General features: G+C 36.9%; 1 protein-coding gene across 1 annotated transcript; it reads right to left on the reverse strand.

The window, feature by feature from the left end:
* Positions 1-1,924: 1,924 nt before the first annotated feature.
* LOC139148963 (selenoprotein N-like) lies at positions 1,925-19,907 on the reverse strand. Its single transcript, XM_070720436.1, has 9 exons — positions 19,460-19,907; positions 17,807-17,932; positions 16,946-17,280; positions 16,305-16,456; positions 7,681-7,949; positions 6,993-7,098; positions 6,518-6,689; positions 5,285-5,374; positions 1,925-3,744 (listed from the first exon to the last, which is right to left on the reverse strand). Exons 1-9 carry the CDS (start codon positions 19,769-19,771, stop codon positions 3,663-3,665), a joined length of 1,644 nt encoding a protein of 547 aa, XP_070576537.1. The 5' UTR covers positions 19,772-19,907; the 3' UTR covers positions 1,925-3,662.
* Positions 19,908-20,659: the final 752 nt, after the last annotated feature.

Below are 20,659 nucleotides of genomic sequence, written 5' to 3' on the forward strand. Positions count from 1 at the left end.
GATTATTTGTGAACGCAGCCTAATAAAACATAGGAATATGGCTCTACAAACTGCTGACAACATTTCTATAACCACTACAGAATATTTATGAGTGCATCAAAACAATGCAGTATCGAACATCTGCAACCAGAACTGCGCATTACATGTTTTTTCTGCGTGTACACACCTTATAAATATGTGGGAGGAACTTGAATAATTTTGATCATAAAGATGAGGGAGATTTGAAATTTCTTGGGGGGTATTGAGGGGGGATCTGAAAAAAAAAGTTCAATTGTGATTCCTCCAGCACCCTCATCATTTGTATCTGCACAGCATAGTATATTTAGACAAGCTGAATAATAAATATTTAAGAACACCACAGGGTAGAGAAAATGTAGGAAAACCAAAAGATATAATACTGGTAAAATTGTCAATAGTCTTATATCTGAAGTGCACATTCAAAGGTATACAGTCACCTGTAATCTAAATATGCCCATATATGGTCAAAGGGGCGTTCTTTGGTATTCAAAATGCCCATGTGAGGGCGATGTTTTTAAAAAGCGGCCTGCACCCGCTTAAAATCTATGATTGGTTAGATTTTTTCTTTCCATGGTAAATGTGGCAAAATTTAAACAGGTGAAAGTATACCTTTAAGAAAAAATAATATTCATGGCTGTTTTGAATGAATGATAAGCTTAGTACAAGCAAGTGAAAATCTTAGTACATGTACATTTAAATGTGAGTTATAATATTCCCAACAGCCGCCCCTGGGCGTTCCAAATGTGAAAAGTAATGTCAGAATAAGGCATCTGTTGGCGATCTTTTTTCATGTCTGCTTACCATCATTTTTACCTGGTGTCAGTTGCTTTCATTCAAAGGCATTTACTTGTGACCCTGTTTTACAATATTCTGAGTCCCTCTCCCCACTCCAGGATATCAAATGGTCCATTCCTAATATGTAGACTTTATGAAATATACAGAAGATTATGAAACAATTCAGTGTTCACAAAAAATCTTAGATGCATGCTTCAGACTTTATATGCATTAAGCCCCTTAGAGTTTAAGCTGTCTGGTGTTAGGGAGAGTCACTTGGCTAAGAAATAGAACAGGTGTAGCCCTGGACAGTAAATGCTAGAAAGCGCAGCGCAAACTCTTCCATTTTTTCTTAAGCTGCGGTATTGGTGTGAAAAGTTTACAATTTTGGGCTAACAGTAATACTGGTGTCAAAACTAGATTTCCTACAAAATGGTAAAACGTGCCAATGTAGGGTCAATAGTTGAACCAGGGTCACAAGCAGAGGTCAAAAGGCCACATTTTATAAACTATTAAAAGTTAATAGCAAATATGGGGTCAAATCTGTGGTGCATTTACGTATGTATACCCTCCAAACAGGAATACCCTTGCAAGGCTTAAATTTCCTATGGGACCAGTGAATGTTAATCATGATTGTTTGATATTATTGTCTTGCTACCATGGCGATCTTATCAAAGCAATAATGAAGTTTTATTTTTGAAAAATGTTAAACACATTTGCATTTCTGTGCAAAACAATGGTTAACATGATAAGTAAGGCTTGGGGCGATTTTTACATAAAAATTTAAAGATAGAATCACTAAAAAATTTGTGAATTTAACCTTGACATGATAGTTCACATATATGATTGATGTAACACTCTTACTTGTAGTATATTAGATATTAATTTGTATTGTTCATCAAATATTTTGAATTTAAGTGTAGTCATCAAGTTAGTCGAACTGCAATAGGGTTTTGATCACATTTCAATTAAAACCACTTGCCATAGAGACATGATCAGGTTTCAATGACAAAAGAAGGTTGAGATCATTGATAAGTCTGTAAACTACATCTGACTCTGATTTAGTACGAGGAAAAAAGTTAACTCATTACCAAGGAAAGGCATATGAACAAATAAACAAACTCTGATGAAATCTTTGAAAAAAAACAAAAATTGTATTTATTCGCAATAGAAAAATATACTTGCCAAAACAAGCACTGAACAAAAAAGATGACAATAAGTACATTGAAAATGAAAACCAATGGTCTGTTGAAATGCTGATTTGTCTGTGTCCTCTGCACAGCTGTTGTTGTCATGGTAATGACACATATGAAGTATCTGGGTCAAAATGTCAGATACAACTCCACACAAAAGTGTTTTATAGTTATATCGTCATGGATACACAGAGACTTCTTTAAATATTGCACCACCATGAGGCAAACAAATAATAATCAGAAGACATCAACAAATTGGCATTTCCAAAACTTCTGGAGCTTAAAAGTTACTCTTACAGTTTATAGCAGTGTTATGTCAGGAAGACAAATGTGACTACCTAATTCACCTTCAACATTGCGTTTGACCCTTTTGTTCTTGGTACAATGGTTGGGACCATATACACAGGAATAGGGGTGGAGGGGTCAACCTTGGTCCAATCAATGCATTGCAGTGCATGTTGATACAATGCGTTTCTTACTTTATCGGTTGTTTGTTGTTGTTGTTGCTGTTGTTGTTTTGAAAGTAGAGATGTCCCAAAGCAAATGATAACATCAGCATAACAAACATACCATTCACTCTGAAACTATAAATATTTATGCAAATGGCCTAAAAGTTACAAAACACGTCAAATAAGAAAACTAATGACTTTAGAAAAGGACAAAGCAGTGTGATGACTCTGGATTATCTGTTTAGTTTAAAAGAAACCTTAACTCAGAAAAAAATACTTAAAGTCCTTGAAATGAGATCACAAACAATTTTGTAAACAAAATTCTACATCATCAGAAATGTTGTGATATTCATATTTTTGTGAACAAGTCTCTCTCTTAGCATTCAAATTTAAATCATATTTAACAATACTAGTGTGCCAAATACTGGGGAGGACAAATTAGATGGATTTTCATTACACACTGGATGCAAAGCTCATCAAGTATCCCTAGAATGAGAATGAAAAGTTAAATCTGTCGTAAAATGGTCACACACGCACACTTTGGAACCTTTTGATTTTTTTTGAACTTATGATATGGCATTGTAAGTGATCAGACTTTTTTATTTGAGTTTCAGTCTACATGCATATCAAGACATGCACACACATCTGACTGTAGAATAATAATTATGGCAGATTCATATTGTAAATGCGATACAAAATTAATTTAGACAAAAAAATTACAAAACAAACAAATACACAAACAAAAACAAACAAATGAACATTGATTGTATAGAAGTGTAAAAATACTCAATTTTTTCTCAGTCTCTATAAATCCTGTTATATGTAATTCAATGACTCTGATGATTTTAAAAATTTATCCAAGATTTCCAAAATTTGTAATTACAGAGTCAACAGTCAAGGTGGCAAGGCATGCTTGATGATTTAAAACAATCCTTATATACAAGATTATATTATTTATATCGCCTGCACTCTATAATGAAGAGTATAAAATGAAAATAAGGAACATATCTACAAAAAAAATGTGAAAAAACATTGATATACACTTTGCAAAACTTTGTTGGCAAGACAAAAAAACTCAATGTACTTTTGTACATAGCTGGTCATTACTTTCACTAACAGTTAAAAATAGGAAAATCAGATGATTGCTATTGTAATTCTGGTAAAAAAAATTGAAAATGAGTTGTGTTGCTTTTGTATGTAAGACATTGCAGTGATTCTGAGATATCTTCTATTGGCTGTATTCTTTGGCTTTCTCAAGACCTGTCTGCAGGAAAGTTAAATAAGCACCTTCTAGAGGATCTGAAAATGATCTGAAGATAAAAGAAGCAGTTGTCAGAATATAGGTGTAACATGATGGTTGAATGGTTAGAAGATTTGTCACAAATTCTGGTTATTTTAATTACAAATCAGATAAATTTCTCTCATTAAATCTAATCATTTTGTTTACCAAGATTCGGTCACATGACATTGTTTGCAGAGATATGCAGAGACCATTAGATCTCTGGTTGAACCTGGCAATCCATGCAAAGCCTGTGTTTTTGCTAGCAGTAAAGTGCTTGAATTGTTAGACCATCAATTGAAACTGGCAATCCATGTACAGTCTGTGTTAATTGCTCTGTTGGTGTGCTCAGATTGTTAGATCATCAATTGAAACTAGCCATCCATGTACAGCCTGTGTTATTGCTCCGTTGGTGTGCTCAGATTGTTAGATCATCAATTGAAACTAGCCATCCATGTACAGTCTGTGTTATTGCTCTATTGGTGTGCTCAGATTGTTAGATCATCAATTGAAACTGGCAATCCATGTACAGTATGTGTTATTGCTCCGTTGGTGTGCTCAGATTGTTAGATCATCAATTGAAACTGGCAATCCATGTACAGTCTGTGTTATTCTCCGTTGGTGTGCTCAGATTGTTAGATCATCAATTGAAACTGGCAATCCATGTACAGTCTGTGTTATTGCTCCGTTGGTGTGCTCAGATTGTTAGATCATCAATTGAAACTAGCCATCCATGTACAGTCTGTGTTATTGCTCCTTTGGTGTGCTCAGATTGTTAGATCATCAATTGAAACTGGCCATCCATGTAAAGCCTGTGTTATTGCTCCGTGGTGTGCTCAGATTGTTAGATCATCAACTGAAACTGGCCATCCATGTACAGTCTGTGTTATTGCTCTGTTGGTGTGCTCAGATTGTTAGATCATCAATTGCAACTGGCCATCCATGTACAGTATATGTTATTGCTCCGTTGGTGTGCTCAGATTGTTAGATCATCAATTGAAACTAGCCATCCATGTACAGTCTGTGTTATTGCTCCTTTGGTGTGCTCAGATTGTTAGATCATCAATTGAAACTGGCGATCCATGTACAGTCTGTGTTATTGCTCCGTTGGTGTGCTCAGATTGTTAGATCATCGGTTGAACCTGGCAATCCATGCAAAGCCTGTGTTTTTGCTAGCAGTAAAGTGCTTGAATTGTTAGACCATCAATTGAAACTGGCAATTAATGTGCAACAGTGTTTTGTTCATGTACCTCAGCTTAGGATTCCCGGGTATCTCTGCCATAGTCACCTTTTTAAAATGTTGGACACACAGTGAAAGTATTAACCCTTTCACTGCCATGGTTTGGCCCAAACCCATTGTTGTCAGTGGTGATTGTGGACCTATTTACAGGGATTTGGGGTAAGCAGGTTTACTCTACTCCAAAACTGGATAATTTCAATAGTAAAATCTTGCTAATCAATTCCCTGATGAACTGTGAAATCATCAGAAAGTCACTGCATAAACCATGACAGCACAACTACAGCTAGCTAGGTGTGTAATTCCAATTAAGACACTGATAGGGTGTACTTACATGCTGGCACCTGCATCTAATAAAACATTGGCATTTTCATGATTCACAACAGTTCCATTTGGTAGCAGTACCATCATCTCAACTGGAAAGCTGAAACAGAACATGAAAAATAGCAAATCTTATTTCTGTTCCATACACAATCTGTAGATTGTTTGAAAACCAATGATACATTAGTAACAGAATATAAACCAGTGCTGTCTCATCAAAGTATCCATCTCTTCGTAGATTTCTACTCTCGTACAGTGACATCATCATGTAAGATAGGTATAGATCACCAGAAACTTTGTGAAAATCCAAATGCATTCAAACAACAGATACACTGCAAATATTGTGATACAATTTACATTATATTACCATGCCCTGCCTGTCGCATTTTGATTGGTCGAGCTGAACCACGTGACTGACCACAAATACACAGTAATGGTCTGTTTATATGCCCGTGAATATGAATAATAAGATTAACAACTCAAAGTATCGTAACTTTACAGCTCAAACGTAAATCATAATCAATCACAAAATAAAATGGAGCACTTGTGGGCCAAGGTGAGATACTTTTTTCTGAAAATATCTCCAGATTTGCCAATTTTTTACAGCGCGCGTGACATTTCATTGCGTATTGCTCAGTTCTGGGGCCCAGTTGTCGTTTGCTCCGGAAATTTTCGCAAATTTTGATGGTTTTCTTTGGTTCGTTGATAATATAATGGAAATAACAGACTCCGCTCTGACCATTAACGTTTATTTATGGGTGCAGGCTCGAGGAAAGCCAAATTAATGGGCTCGGCAAGCCTCGCCCGTTAATTTTTGGCTTTCCTCTTGCCCTTGCCCATAAATAAACATTAAAGGTCAGCGCGTCGCCCGTTATTTCTATAGTCTCTCTATGCTATACTGAGAAAATTTTAACTTTCCTGCGACGTTTCTCAATTTTTTTTTTTTTTTTTTTTTATCAGTCCATCATCCAACAGGCGTTAGCCCAATTACAGGATGAGGTAAATAACCCACTAACTCCCCCAATGGAGCACTGAGGAGTAAAGTGCCTTGCTCAGGGGCACAACACCGTGCTGGAGTCTCGAACTCACCATCCTCCGACAGTGAGTCCGTTACAAAATCGAGACTTGTGCATTTCACACAGATTACACATTCAAACATATCCACACCCACACATACTATGGACCAACTGTACCATATCTGTATTTATCTGCACAGCTTTGGCAGGACAAGCTAGAATACACTCACTTGTAATTATCCAATGCAACAGTTGCCATTTTTGAAGCTGTAGGGTCACTCTCATCAGCTTTGATGTCCTTCATTTCAGCTACAAGGGACCATGAGCTGATGAAATTCTCCTTCAGCAGTTTTAAAATTGCCGGACTCTCGAGGGGACCCTCGCGCAGAGTCCGGCCTGAACCTGGAGATAAAACAACAACAAATGCAAAAGATGGAATGAAGCAAGATAAACTAAGATTGAACACAAATATAGATGTACACTGAATGTGTAAGATTCATTTAATTTGTGCACTGTTCACACATCAGAACTGATCATTGACATTGGCACAGCACCCAAACTACTGATTCTAGTAAATTTTTGTACCATAATTTAACCAAGGCTGACAATTCCTGAGGCAGTATAACACTGTTGACATATGACATTTCACCAGCTGAGTGATATTCCTGCACATGATTGAAAATAAAAATTCAAGCAAAAACCTACCTCAGCAGGACTGATCGTCTAGTGCACCCCAAAGTAAAATAAGGTGTACTAGTTTATTTTCAACTGCAGCTTGCTTGCAAGCTTCCAGGAATGGCAAATAAGATACCTGATAATCAAGAACATTTTTAGAGTTCAATAAATTGTTGTCTCATTTCAGATGTAAATATTGATCGTATCAGTGAATGTGTCGACTAGTCTGCTATCTACACATCTGAATTTGACAGGATTTTTTTTTGAAATTTTGTTGGGTCAAAGAACTTTCCTCAGTCAGTGAATGTTTATTAAGCTGTATGTCCCATTGATGGAAGGACTGTGGTTAAGGTCAGATGTCACATTAGTCTCGATGTTAATAGCTTCTCATTTAAATTTTGGAAATTTGATATTTTCTCATAAGTTGTGGACAAAGAGTACTCTACATTAGGCTGTACTTCATGAAAGAAATAACTGCTATGTTATTTGAAGATTAAATATAAACTTTCAGACTGGTAGACAGTAAAAACTTTGACAGGGAGATAGGTTTGGGTAGAAACATCAAATATGGTAAATTGAACAGAGTAGATTTAGAAGAAAAAATATACTATTTGCTATTGAAAAGTAGCTCCTATTGCAAAAATTCTGACTTTTATATTTATATCGATGAAAAGATATATATACAAATATATGAGAGTAAGATCTCAATGATTATTACCTTCTTGAAGGGGTACATTTGCCTTTCCAGAATTTCAAAAGCCTCTGTGTAATCTATCTGTGTATTCCATTTCAAATTGGTATTATCAACATGAGATGTTGGTATTTCTAGTGGCTCTTCACTTTCCAGGATGTTGATTAATTCACCGGACTCTGATTTCACAGTGACAGGAATGGACGGACCGCTGGATTTGAGTTCCATCTGTGGCAAGAATCCTATATCAACTTCCATGTTTTCAGCTTCCGATGGGGAATTCAGCCATTCCATGTCTGCAGAGATTGATGATGATTTGATCGGATTACAAAATACAAAGTGTATCACAAAGAATGTCGAGGAGAAGTGACTAATATATGTCAGCGGACTTTTACAACATGTTTAAATTATTGAAGATTTTTATGAAACCATTAATCATTCTTAATCAAATAAAGAACTATAAAGTCGGTTTATATGAACCACAACGTGATTAAAGACTAAAGATTTTGGACCTTTGACCACTTATAAGTGATGCTGGCACATTGCCAGACTTTGTTGGGCTATTTGCATGTACATACATGTAGCAAGGCATGTGATTATTGTCAGGAGTATTACTGTATCACCATCATGAGGAAGAGTGATATCATGATTTGAAGCGAAACCATACGTTAATGAAGGAGGTATCTCCTAGCAGGAAAGACACATTTCTGAAGGTCAAATGGGCATTCATGCTCTCTTTTTGTTCCCTACTACTGAGAATTACAAAATCTCATTTGTCCATTTTATCAAAAAGACCAGAGAGACAATAAAAACAATATTTATTCCGTTGAACAGCAGAGTGTGCTATGATCAACCTGGTTTAGGTTGATTTTCATTTTGTTTTTGACTGTTAAAATTGCAGATTATTAATGTTTAGTTACACCTGCTGATAGCTGTAGGTATTTACTACACTGAAATTGGTCAGTGCTGGATTTATTGCATTGGGGTTTAATAGCATTGTTACAGTGCCCAGTGATGTGTGCTGTTCAAGTAACAACAGAGTGTCTCTGAAAATAATAACAGCCCCCAAAGTTCATTTTATGGCAGCTAGATTTTAACAAATATCTTTTTCAATTCTACATCTTACTGGCATTATTTAATTGCAAAAAACATGTATGGATCACCAGAGTTAAACTGTCACCTACACCTTCAGTCCAGCATCTATGTGAAGAACGATTACCGCACTAGATCAGGTTCACCTTCTATTGTTCATCATCATTTGGTTCTCAGGGACAACATGCGTTCCTGATTTCAGAAGCTAAAGTGCGGAATGATATAGCATTTAGTATTCATAACTAAAGTAATTGCTTACAGGTTTTAAAAGAAGGGTTAAACTTTACCTGTACTCAAACCTTGAAGACTGGGGTGTTCTTTGTTTAAATGTGTGTTTTGCCTGATTACTTTTGTTGTTTTGGTCTCTTGAAATGTTGTATTTCTGCTTGTTTTGGAAAAAGTAGCTGGTGAAATCGAGAGAGTTACTGATCATTTGCACCAGCTACCAACTCTTAATTGAACCCCTGATAATGATGACAACATTTGTACCAAATCTTAAAGTAAAAATAGCGTCAATGACACTGTAGCTCCCATCCTGGACTATTTAGTGTTTGTTCTCTGGTCAGATATTTGAACATGTGTGAAAGGGATAAAGTGCATGAAGTGAAAATACTTAAATGAAATGTACTGGAGACAGTGAAATATGTTTAATGTAATTATTCAGAATATAAATGGAAAAAATACAGAATTAGATGTATCGAATACTGTGATACAACCATTAACTCAACAAGTCATTTACAATGACATAGTCCCCACTTGCAGTGTTCGCGGTCAATTTTTTTTCAATGCGTTTCACGTACGCAAAGGGTTGGCAAAAATGCATATTGTCGTCATGTGAATGCGTAACAGCCGCCACTTCCGCATTCAACCCAGGGTGAAAATGAGGCAAATTAATTTTGGTTGACACAGGAAATAATTTTTCACGATAATTGAGACGTTTTTAATAAATGTAACATCATGAAATCTTGATCATACAGAGAAACAAGTCTGAATGAAAAATACACAAAACAGTAAACTGTGATAACACATCACACGTCCGTCATACACTGCAGTGAAAGCGCGTAGTTCTTGTATTGTAGTACCGGTAACACCGTAACTAACAGTCGTAAAACTTGAAAATCATATCAAAGAGAAGTTTCTATTTGCATGTGAAGTGAAAATTCAAACAGGTATCTCTAGAATTTAACGGGTTCTATTGTCTCGCACAGTGAAAATTTTTATTGCTCGGTCAAAACGAAAGTCTGCAACCGATGGCCCTTCCATAGTGTGACGCATCAGATTATCGGCATTCTCATCGCCCAGTTGATTACGTCGTGCGGTGAGTACACTCAACACTGTTTTGGAAACTGAATCCCCGTTCGGCAGATCGTCCATGTAGCCGACACGAACACGAAGTGTGTGTTACCGGCTATCAAAAACTATGAAAAATAGTAAAGAATGAGCTACAAAATCACTATCAGTTTTAGGTTGCAGGTAGCATAAGTCTGTGCCTTTGTAAAAAATACTAAAAAAATAGTAGAAAGTGAAGAACCAGCTGAAAGTTAGTTGAGGAGACCTTGACCGCATATCATTTGCATCTCATTGTCGGCTACATGGACTGTGTGCCCCCCGTGTTCGCAGGGCACGTAAGAAACCGGAATCACTAGAGCTATGCAGGATAACAATCGGAACATGAGAAATAGCTCTCCATATTCATTTATCAGAATACGGCAAGATTCGCTGAAATTGGGGCGTCCGTTGGCACACAAAGTCAGTTTAATTTGAGTAAACCCTGCTTGCAAATCACGTCCGACCGCGGGTCATCCGGGTACTTGTGGGTATTTAAGTCATTTTTGCGTCACAGCGCCATATTCAAAGTTTCAATATACATAAATGATATAAGTTTTAGTTCTGCTTTTTCCAAAAACTTCTGTATCGTCGGATTTCTCATTCACCTTGCTCGTATGCGTTACACCTACTGACGTCACTCCGCAGTCGAGGGGCTTCCGTCGGCCGGCCAGCTTCAACGCGATCAGCACCAAAATGGGCGATGAGTGTCGTCAAAGACTCTGTGCCGTAATCACGGATATCCAAATCGTGATCTGGATATTTGGTGGCGTTGAGAACTTTATCGAGGCAAGTTAGTAGATCGGTACATTCCCAGCGTACATTCCCTAGGAAAACGTGCGTTCGATCAAATGAGTAATACATTCACGCCTCGTATTTGCATAACCATCAATATGATGATTGGCAGCTGCGTGCGTTAGGGCATCGCCTTTGTAAACTGATTCGCTCAAAATGTTGCAATGTCAGGCGACACCACGTGTTGTCGGTGGGTTGCAATCTCGGAAATAACAAAGCAAAGTTGTGGGAAATAATTTAAGCTCAATGTGTTACAATTTCAAGCCATGAGAATAACTGTTGCAATATGGTGGGTGAGTCAATGGACAAGACAACACGTCGTTGACCAAATAGCGCCCACAACGGACTCCAATATTTTGCGTACAGTCAAACGCATTGCCTCCAGAAAAATGCGTACGAAAAAATTCCAGTGCGTATAATACGCACTTTTTTGCGTAACCGCTAACTCTGACTTGTAATAGGAGTATTAGTCTTGATGGGGCAGGAAAATGTGGTCATTAAGAAGTATCACTGGAGTGTAAATGTTGAGATCTATGGGCACATAGGTCTATGTCGTTGTTCCCAATTTGAAACACATGAGGCATGTCTAAGTTATGGATCTAAATCGGGAAAAAAGATCAGACCTCTAGCAGTATTGGCCAGCCAAGAAATACATATGCGCATTATAAATGAGGTACAAGATGTGACATCTTAAGGTCTAATATCCTATCAAAATTGGAGGGTATAGAACTTGTGGTTACTGAAATATGCATATATATGTATAATCAAGGTCAAAGGTCATCGAGGTCACATGACATTTTGAAAAAAAAATTATATTGCTAATTAATCCCTATATGCCAAAAATCAGATCTCTAGCTCTATTCGCTTGCCCAGAATTAGATGTGTACATAATTAATGAGGTAAAGCGTGTTTTGTCATAAGGTCTCCCATCCTACTAAATACAAAGGACATAGCACTTGTGGTTACTTATTTATTGACATAAACATATATTTTAGGTAAAAGGTCATCGAGGTCACATGACATTTGGTCAAAAAAATTTCTCTCCTATAGTTATCCCTATATACCAAAAATCAGACATCCAGCTCTATTGGCTCGCTCAGAATGAGATATGCGCATAATTATTGAGGTACAGTATGTGGCGTCATAAGGTGTCCAATCATACCAAACATGAAGGGTGTAGCACTTGTGGTTACCGAGTTATGGAAAAATATGTATATTTGAAGTCAAAGGTCACCGAGGTCACGTGACATTTTGTCAAAAAAATTGTTTTGCTAAGTTATCCCTATATACCAAAAATCAGACCTCTAGCTCTATTGGCTCGCTAAAAATTAGATATGTGCATAATTAATGAGGTACAATATGTGGCGTCATAAGGTGTCCCATCATACCATGGTACATGAAGGCTGTAACACTTGTGGTTTCTGAATTATGGACAAATATGTATATTTGAGGTCAAAGGTCACCGAGGTCACGTGACATTTTGTCAAAAAATTGTATTGCTAAGTTATCCCTATATACCAAAAATCAGACCTCTAGCTCTATTGGCTCGCTCAAAATTAGATATGCACATAATTAATGAGGTACAATATGTGGCGTCATAAGGTGTCCCATCATACCATACATGAAGAATGTAGCACTTGTGGTTACTGAGTTATGGACAAATATGTATATTTGAGGTCAAAGGTCACTGAGGTAACGTGACATTTTGTCAAAAAAAATTGTTTTGCTAAGTTATCCCTATATACCAAAAATCAGACCTCTAGCTCTATTGGCTCGCTCAAAATTAGATATGTCAGGGCTCGAAATTAACTTTTTTCCCTGGTAGTCCGATTGGGCTACCATTTTCTATAGTTGGTAGCCCAGTGACAAGGTCTGGTAGCCCATGCATGAAAGACGAGGGTTTTTTGTAAACGATATTTTTATTTATATCTAGACAATGAACGATTTATTTTGCATGATTCTATCCAGTAAGTGAATTTTCTACTCATTTAACATCAATACCTGCAGGTCATAGCCTTAGGAGAACGGTATAGCATGTGCAGCGGACAACGGTGACGCCTCAAAGTTTGACGACCTATTCACACATACGCAGAGCTTATATGCAAATTTTGATGTTCGCAATGACAACGACTTTTCACTCAGCATGTATAAACATAACATCGCTAAAAATAGATTGGCTATGATTTTCAGGATGACAACTTGGTACAGTCATGTTCCTAATACTTTCGTGGCAATTCTGACTATATTTCCCAACCATATCATGGGATGATCTCGTACACTTCGGAAAGCGAAATTTGTGGATGGCCCGACAACTTTTTCTTTGCAGTTTGAATAATTTGGTGTTTAATTGTGATTGATCAATTGTGATTAAATAACTACGAAAATGAATTTTCATTGGCCAGATAATGATATTTTATTGAAAGTTTGTCGCAACAAAGTCGACATGTCCTTTCTGTGTCCAGCTGGGTTGACTGTATGAGCGTTGGTCATCTCACAGCGACCAATATCATGTCGCCCACGAAGTAATTTCATGCCCGAGGCTTTGGTAGTCCGTGTGGACTACCATTTCATTCGTTTTGGTAGCCCCAGGGTAAAGTTGGTAGTCTGTGGACGCGGGACTACCGCTAATTTCGAGCCCTGTATGTGCACAATTAATGAGGTACAATATGTGGCGTCATAAGCTGTCCCATCATACCATATATGAAGGGTGGTAGCACTTGTGGTTACTGAGTTATGGACAAATATGTATATTTGAGATCAAAGGTCATCAAGGTCACATGACATTTTGTCAAAATATCCGAGATATCTGCGTGAACGGATGGACTCACGGATGGACGAACAGACAGACATGACCCAATCTATAAGCTCACTGGACTTCATCCGTGGGGACTAAAATTGTGTCACTGCATCCTTTTGCAATATGAATACGATGAGAAACTAAATTTTTATTTTTCGTGGCCTTATACATGGGAGTCTATGGAGATCTGCCTTATACATGGGAGTCTATGGACGTGTAAACTAAAAATATGCAAATTTCACCACGATTTGCCCAAATTTGGGAAAGGTCACTCCTATGCACTTCCATACCAAGTTTCAAATCAATCGGACTTGTAGTTTCAGAGCAGGAGATTTTTGACCAAAAATGGGAGAAAATTACAAAAAAATTCATGAAAAATAGCAAGTCCAAGATACTGACCCAAGATGTGCACAATCATTTCATGTCAGCCCAAAGTACTTACATGCTAATTTTTCATGTAATCTGCTCAGTGGTTATTGAGTTTTTTCAATTTTGACTGTTTTTACATTTTTTCACTTAATTTGCATATTTTTGGCAATGACAACTTCATTTGAACAAAATCTCATCTACAGCCCATCATCCATGTACACACCCAAATATCAAGATGAAATGTACAGCGGTTTTGGAGTTTTTGATGTTGACGGACAGACATACAGACATACAGACATACAGACATACAGACATACAGACATACATACATACAGACATTTCCCTAGCCTATAAGAATAGCTTCCATTGCCATATATACATATGGCTATGGGAGTAATAATGCTGTTATTAATATTTTTGTGATATTTTATGAAAAATTATCTACTTTTTTCTTATTTCTGCAAGCCACATCTTCCAAATTCCACTCAGTTCTAGATAACCATCCAAATATTCAACATACCTAAACTAGTCAGATTTGATGTATTAATTTTCTCAACAAATTTGGTCTATAGATAGATGGACAGACAGAAAGACAGCCTGGCGCAATCACACACTGATAGACTGATGAAATTAGTGTCCCCTTGTGTACCTTTGGCACATTGGGGCCAAAATTGTTGAACCTTGAGTTGGTACTGGCTGATATTGCTTCTTTCCATTTCAGCTAGGTCATAAAAATCAACGTGTATTTTTCAATAGGAAAATGTTGAAAAAATATTAATCTTTGGATATAAGGGAAAAACACACTCATAGCCAAAACAATCCGGTAATAGCCATGATCAGTACTACAGAATCAGTTCTTTGATATTTGGCCACACATGCTGAACCATTCTTGTGTTGTCCAGTGATTGTTACTGAATGCACTCTAATAAATCACCACAGTTCTTTCATACTGTCAGTAAAGCCATGAAAGATAATGAAGACAAATACTTTTCTCAGACGCTAAAAATTTAAGTCTGACCCTTCCCCAAACATTGATTGAATCCGTGATCCTGGGGCTAGGTTTAATCTTTCAAAGAATAAAGTTTGACAAACTATTGATACAAATGCTTGAGACATTACAGATCAATAAACCTACAACCTTTAGTTGTTTGGAAAGTATGGTTGTTGAAGATGTTTATAAAGAAGGGCTACATCATTAGTTACTGGAGGAGGATTACTCAAAAATGATGATCAATGAATGGTTACTCAAAAAAATGATTAATGAATGGGGGCTTACACAAAAATGTAATGTTACAATTGTTAGCAGTATCACCAAATGACATTATTTTATGGCAGAAGGGTCATATAAATATTTGTTTGCCATGGGGAGGGGATGAAAATTGGCACATGAGGCATGGGGCACTGAAAATTTTTGAATGCCCAAGGCAACTCTTCCGACTATCCCTCTAGCCATAAATAATGACGGCTCCCTAATAATGCCATTTAAGCTGATGATTAACTAAAGATTTAATTTCTGAAAAAATGTGGACGTGTACAGCACTTATTTGATCTCTGTTGCTTTGAATTTCATCAATGCATTGCAGTAATCACAACTAATTCATGGAAGGAATATTTGAACTGCTGAGTAAACTTGAACATGTCTGTGATTTATCCATCGGTAATTTCTGTGTACTTGTGATCCTTCATGTGAAAGTATGTGAGTTGGATGAACACTATACAGGAGAGTTATCAAGCTTCAATTCAACTAGCTGAATTACTTTCAGCTTTACTGTACACACTCCACACCACTCAGATGCTTTTCTAGTATCTGATTATGAACTTCTGATAACTTTGCTCTCACCAAAGTCAAATAGCTTTTAGAGATAAAATAATAAAGATACGCAAAAGGCTGTATACAAAGACTCCTTGGTTAGACAGCCTAGTAAAAGCATACATCCACATCGTTGGATTCACATAGGTCTTTAAAACATTCACCACCATGGTTTGTCCCAAATCCATTGTTTTCTATGGTAAAGTTGGACCTGTATACAGGGAACTGGGGGTGAAAGGGTTAAAACATTCATTGCTAGACTCAATATTTTTAGAGACTCCTTTCATTCAAATTCCTGAAAGAATATTTTTGCAAAGCTGATTCTGGAGTTCACAAAACCACGTGTTGTCATGTTAACAACAAGCTGTCTATCTTTCCTTTGGAAGAAAACCTGCATAAGGAGTTTCTTTTTCATAAATATATCGGAAAAACATGACGAAAAAGACAAGGTATTGAACTTACCAACATTAAGGCTCTTGTTTGTAGGTACATACATGTGGAAAGACACAATATGAGATGAATCTCTGCGAATGACAAGTTCACCTGTAAACATGGCTGGTGAAAACCAAAATGGATGCTGTGGTGGTTCATTCAGCTGAAACTCTGCATGTATCCTGGAGAAGAGAAAAACCCAACAAACATTTTTTTTCACTCAAACTTCAGGAGATGTTCCTCCTTGTAACACATGCAAAGTTTGTGTCGACTTTGAAATTTTATGGTCGAAGTACAAAAGAATTTACTGCCATAGTGAAACTCATACTCAATTTCTACATGGTGATTGACCACGGGTGCTAAGTCTAGGAGAGTAGCTTGATAGGTTTACTGTTGCTGAGCAAGACCATACTTTATTATTTTCAGCAGCGCAGTCTGAATTGTACAGAAAAAAAGAAATGTATGGACAGTATTTCAAATGACTGATCATGAGAAGACAATCACATGGCATCTCTGGTTTGAACTGAAAACACATCAATAAATATTCTGGGCTGTCAGTAAAAAGCCGAACTCTATACAGACCAACACACAGGGTCTCCCCAAAATGTTAAAACCCTAAGGCAAGCAGCCACAAAATATTAACAAACTTACTGAATGAAAAATGCACTGACCTGAACACTATACTGACATAATGTTCATTTTCAGCTCGAATGAGTGCAACACTGCCCTGAGGTCCAAATCTTGTGTGGACAAAAGGACGTGGATGAAACATAGTCAACAATCGATGTATCAGTATGCCTTTACCACTGACTCTGGGTGGGTAGAATCTGTTGCTGGAAAGCGTACTGGTGAATATGTTCAAATTGGAAGTGATGATGTTGTAGGGTTGACCAACAGCCATGTCTACCTCCGGTAGAAAGGCAACAAATGGATTCACACCAAATGGTGCAACATCTATATTGGTTGATTGCCAGTTGCGTAGACCACTTACTGGTGAATCTGGTCTCTGTAAAAGTTGCAGTAGAGAAGAAATGTCATTTGACAAATATCTGTCTGAATTTTGCTGAAATTGATTACAATCTGCACTTTACAGTCAGTATTTTGAACAAATATCAGTGAAAAAGGGTTTTGATTGAAATCTTCCACTTGTTTTTATATTGTACTCAACAGATTACATCACACATTTATATAACTCTATTCTTTCACTGAACACATTTGAGATCTGACCGTACACATCTCTGTTCATGATACAAACAGAGATTGAAAATAACACTGCCATGACAGTCACGCAAACAGTGTTATCACATTTGAAAAATGGGAATTTTATGGTGTTATTTTCAATAAAAACCTGAACCAACATTGTAAATGTTCACCAAACAACAACAATGGCAATAATTAGTTTTATTGTAACAGAATATTGAAAGCCATTCACTTGATGATTAGAATAAAAGACCCTTTCATCCCCAACACAGAAAGACTTACAAACACAAACTGAAATAAATGTCAATATTTTATCCACAATGCTATCTTACATTGTAAGTCCATTGGGTCATTTCAATTGTCATTGTTTCAAGTTGCAGAGGCTGGAATTCAGAGGCAATGAATATCACTTCACTAGCAGGATCTATTTCTTCATCATAAAAGTGTGATGTGCCGTTCTGAAAAGGACAAATGAAAAACATATTAATTTCAATGCAAATTCACAATTCTTGAAATTTACACTCTTATGCTTTAAGCTATTTCCACCAATCACAGTACCTCTGTGTACTATTAAAGCAAATATATTGTTTAGTGAGTGACATACCATGAGAAAAATAGTCTCAGCTCCATCTCACTCTGAAAGTTTTTTTCCATTTTACCTGTCAAAAACACTTTAAAGTTTAGGCATTCTTTCTCAGCTGTAATATGGCAGACAGAAGGAAACTCGAGGCAATGAACAAAATGATTCCTGGTGAAGAAAACTTTACTTTGAAGATTTTCAAGAACAACTTAATTAACATCCAAACTACACTGATTATAACATTACATGTATGGTATATGGTAACATATTATCCCAGAATATTGATAGTGAAAATGCAGTGAGCTGATTGGTCAAGATGTGACAAAAAACAGTATCCATGATAGCACAAGTTGGGACATGCACATGCTCTCAGTTACAGAAAAATCCCATTTATAATGTTTCAAGCCAGATTCAATGTATTGTTATAATATATAGCAATAAATTACCTGAGCAACTTGTACATGTATAACACTATTAGCACTAAGTGTTGGCCTGTAATCTGTCACTGGTGTTGGCTTATTGCTTAAATATATTTACTCTATATTGGAGGCTAAACTTTTCACCTTTCATATGTCTCTCTGGGCCTGTTTAGAGAAAGTTCAAATTTTCCTCTAAAAAGTGATTCTATTCCTCAACAATTGCACCTTGGTGATGATTTTTACATCATTCGAATTTTTTCAGATTAATATGAATGACAGTACAAAGAAAGACTTTGTTGACATCAAATTTTTGTTGTATTTTGAGCATAAGTATAATAAAGGTTCTGCTACAAGAAGTGTTTAAAAAACTGAAAGCAAATGTTTGTACAAATGTTGGTATGAACATAGACCCTAAAAAACTCCCTTTTTTAGGTTCTATGGTATGAGATAAATTTATGTCACAAATCTATTGATTCTTACATGTACATATCTTCATGAGCTAGCATGAAAAAAAAACATTAAGTTTTCAGCAAGGATTAGGAATATGGGAGCAGCATCTTTGCTGCGAAGATTAAGTTTATCCCGGAAACGAATCTAAAAATAAACTTGCAGCTTTGGTTGTGCACCTCTGAACACAGTGCGATACAAAAACAACCAATTATACGAGACGTTCTGCAGAAGAAAAGTTCTCCAAGTCCCATTGTCCAGATCTGTTGTGAATGCACAGAATGACCAATGGCCTTTCTGCACGTAGACACCGAACAAAGGGGTCGAGGGGTCACAAATGAAGTCACGTCAACCAGGAAAACGATCCAGTAACCAAAAAGGAAACAAAAATGTTCAAAAATTCGCTGTTTTTGTTCGATTTCTCTTGAACACATCGGTAATTATTGTCCGGAATCGTTGAAGAACTGTCATGTGATACCAAAGGTCATGTACAGGAAGTTGAGGGCACAAAGAGCATAAAGACAATGTTCAAAACTTACTTCTGTCCCAATAAGTCTTTCGACCAGTGGTTCAAACTCGGCCAAGCTTAGATAGCCATCTGCATTTCGATCGTAAGCTTTAAATAGCGATACACCTTCTTCTCCGATGCCATGGCGTAGCATCTCATCCTGGAAGGCCTGTTCTGCCCAATAATAATGAGCAATTCCACCACCGTAAACAGCCAGAACACCAACAAATACTGAAATCAACGTGTAACAGGAAACTCTTCTGCAATTGCATCGTGACGTTTTTTCAGTTTGAGCCGCGGGCTTTTCAGAGGTGTCGGGCGGCTCCTTCTCATGGCCCGCCATACTTTGTTGGTGTAGTTGATATTTTGTGCTTCGCAGGCCTTCACATTCTATCCATCAGTCACGTCATTGCAGGAAGTAAACTAACTTAAATAATTCGGTGACCTTCTGTGACCCAGTGTTTGAGAGTGTCATGTGATTGGTTGCCTCTCTAGAGGGCGCCGTATACGACCTTTGGCGTATATGACCTTCTTTACGCGGTCAAGACCAGACGTCTCATCTGTACGTACGTACGTACATCATGACTAAACGTGCTACTCATTTATCAATTAATCAATTTTCCAACGATACAACTGAAAATCAGCTTATTTCTCTACTAACAAACAAGAGTTATCTTTTAATGAACAACTTGCAGACTATATTTTTACTTTATATAAACAAAGAAATACCTAGTTATATTTATTATTAGCTACTATTATTATACTGTATTACTTTATCTTTATTGGAGAAAAATTTGAACTTATTTTTGTATCACACTTTTATTGCCATAAATGTGATGTAAATCCTATATTTACAAGCAAGCAATAAAATATTATTATTATTTATGGAAAGTAATCCCCGACACAATGCTTCGCCTGTCAAAACACACAAATAAAATCACAATTAAAGGAGTCTAAAATCACAAACATCACAGAATGGCCAGAAAATACAGTAAATTACATTGATTGCGTAAAATCACCAAGCCTCTCTTTAATATGTAACACGATTACATGTAACACCACAGTCCCTCCACCAAATAGTTGCTGGAAGAGAGCTCCCCGAGGTCACGTGAGGTCGTCTGCTGTCACGTTGGCGGGAGTATCAAAATCACCACAATGGCGAACAGAGTACTTCTTGTTTTCTTTTGTTTTACATCACCTTCCTCGATCGCTAATTTTGCCATTTACATAA

Source organism: Ptychodera flava, chromosome 14, assembly GCF_041260155.1.
Source record: "Ptychodera flava strain L36383 chromosome 14, AS_Pfla_20210202, whole genome shotgun sequence".
In the NCBI taxonomy this organism is placed as follows: Eukaryota; Metazoa; Hemichordata; class Enteropneusta; family Ptychoderidae; genus Ptychodera; species Ptychodera flava.